We start from the raw sequence: 1103 nt of genomic DNA, 5'->3' as shown, positions 1-1103 counted from the left end.
AAAACAACAACAATTCCAAACCTTTGTCTTTTAGACCTGCAGGTAGTTTAATTTCATATAAATGGAAATGCATATAATAATAGTGAAGGACTGTTTTCTTCTTAATTTACAGCGTTGGCAGAAAAGTTTGCAGACATTTTCTTCCTGGTGGACAGTGGCATCAGTCAAGCAGATTTCCAGCAGGTCAGAACCATCCTGGTCCGACTGGTCAATCAACTCAACATTGGAGCTTCTGGCAACCGTCTCGGACTGGCCCAGTACGGTACGGTTACCAAAGTGGAGTTTCTCCTTAATGCTTTCCAAACCAAAGAGGCGGCGCTCACTGGTGTAAGGTCCTTCCGCCAGAGCCGACTTAAGCCCAATCAGCCACGCAACCTGGGCAGTGCACTGGAGTACGCCAGCTCTAATTTCTTCACGAATGAATCAGGAAGTCGGGCATCCCAAGGCTTCCGACAGTTTCTGGTTGTTCTAAGTGGAAAAGACTCAGATGATCCAGTTTTTAAGCAGACACGTCTGATCAAATCACTAGGCGTAACTATCGTGGGAGTGAGCTTCGGTGCATCAATGGACGAAATGCGTGTAATAGCCACGGCGCCGTACGTGTACGAGTCTACCTTCAATGCAGTGCCCACTCTAAAGACCATTTTTGAAAGAGAGGAAGAGGAGATCACTCTCACTCAAGGTGAAAAGTCTTTACTTTCATTATTGTTGTCATCAGTCATAAAATCAACTCCTGTGCATGTTTGAAAAAGGTGTTTTACAAAGGTTATTCACAAAAGAACAGTCACGTAAATTACCTGTTTTATTACCTTTAATCTTGATGATAAACTTATCCTGCTGGAAACGCCAGCATGCTGTGGCGAGAACATCTGGGATGTCTTCATGCTTCCATATTTTCACCCCAGGACATCAAATATTTTAACATTTATTTTTACTTTCACGTTTTCAGTCTGTTAGATGCAGATTGACCTTCCCTGCAGAGAAATCACAGCCTTCCAGTCAGATGAAGTCTGTTGTTGTGAGAAAGTCACAGTTTTATCATATGCTAGCTTTAGACAGTGCAAACACAAGGTGACAGTTTGTGTTAAATGTACCACTTCACA

At 42.9% G+C, this 1103-nt stretch overlaps 1 protein-coding gene across 1 annotated transcript in view; it reads left to right on the top strand.

The window, feature by feature from the left end:
• Positions 1 to 747, top strand: part of LOC102209586 (collagen alpha-4(VI) chain-like) — a 23563-nt gene extending 22816 nt beyond the window's left edge. Inside the window, exon 6 of the mRNA XM_005744190.1 lies at positions 113 to 747. Coding sequence (XP_005744247.1) covers positions 113 to 747 — 635 coding nt within the window. The remainder of the gene's footprint in view (positions 1 to 112) is intronic.
• Positions 748 to 1103: the final 356 nt, after the last annotated feature.

The sequence above is a fragment of the Pundamilia nyererei genome, unplaced genomic scaffold, assembly GCF_000239375.1.
Source record: "Pundamilia nyererei isolate P.nyererei 1_Seehausen unplaced genomic scaffold, PunNye1.0 scaffold00139, whole genome shotgun sequence".
Lineage (NCBI taxonomy): Eukaryota > Metazoa > Chordata > Actinopteri > Cichliformes > Cichlidae > Pundamilia > Pundamilia nyererei.
Note: the sequence above shows the minus strand (reverse complement) of the source record. Positions and strands in the feature narration are given on the sequence as shown.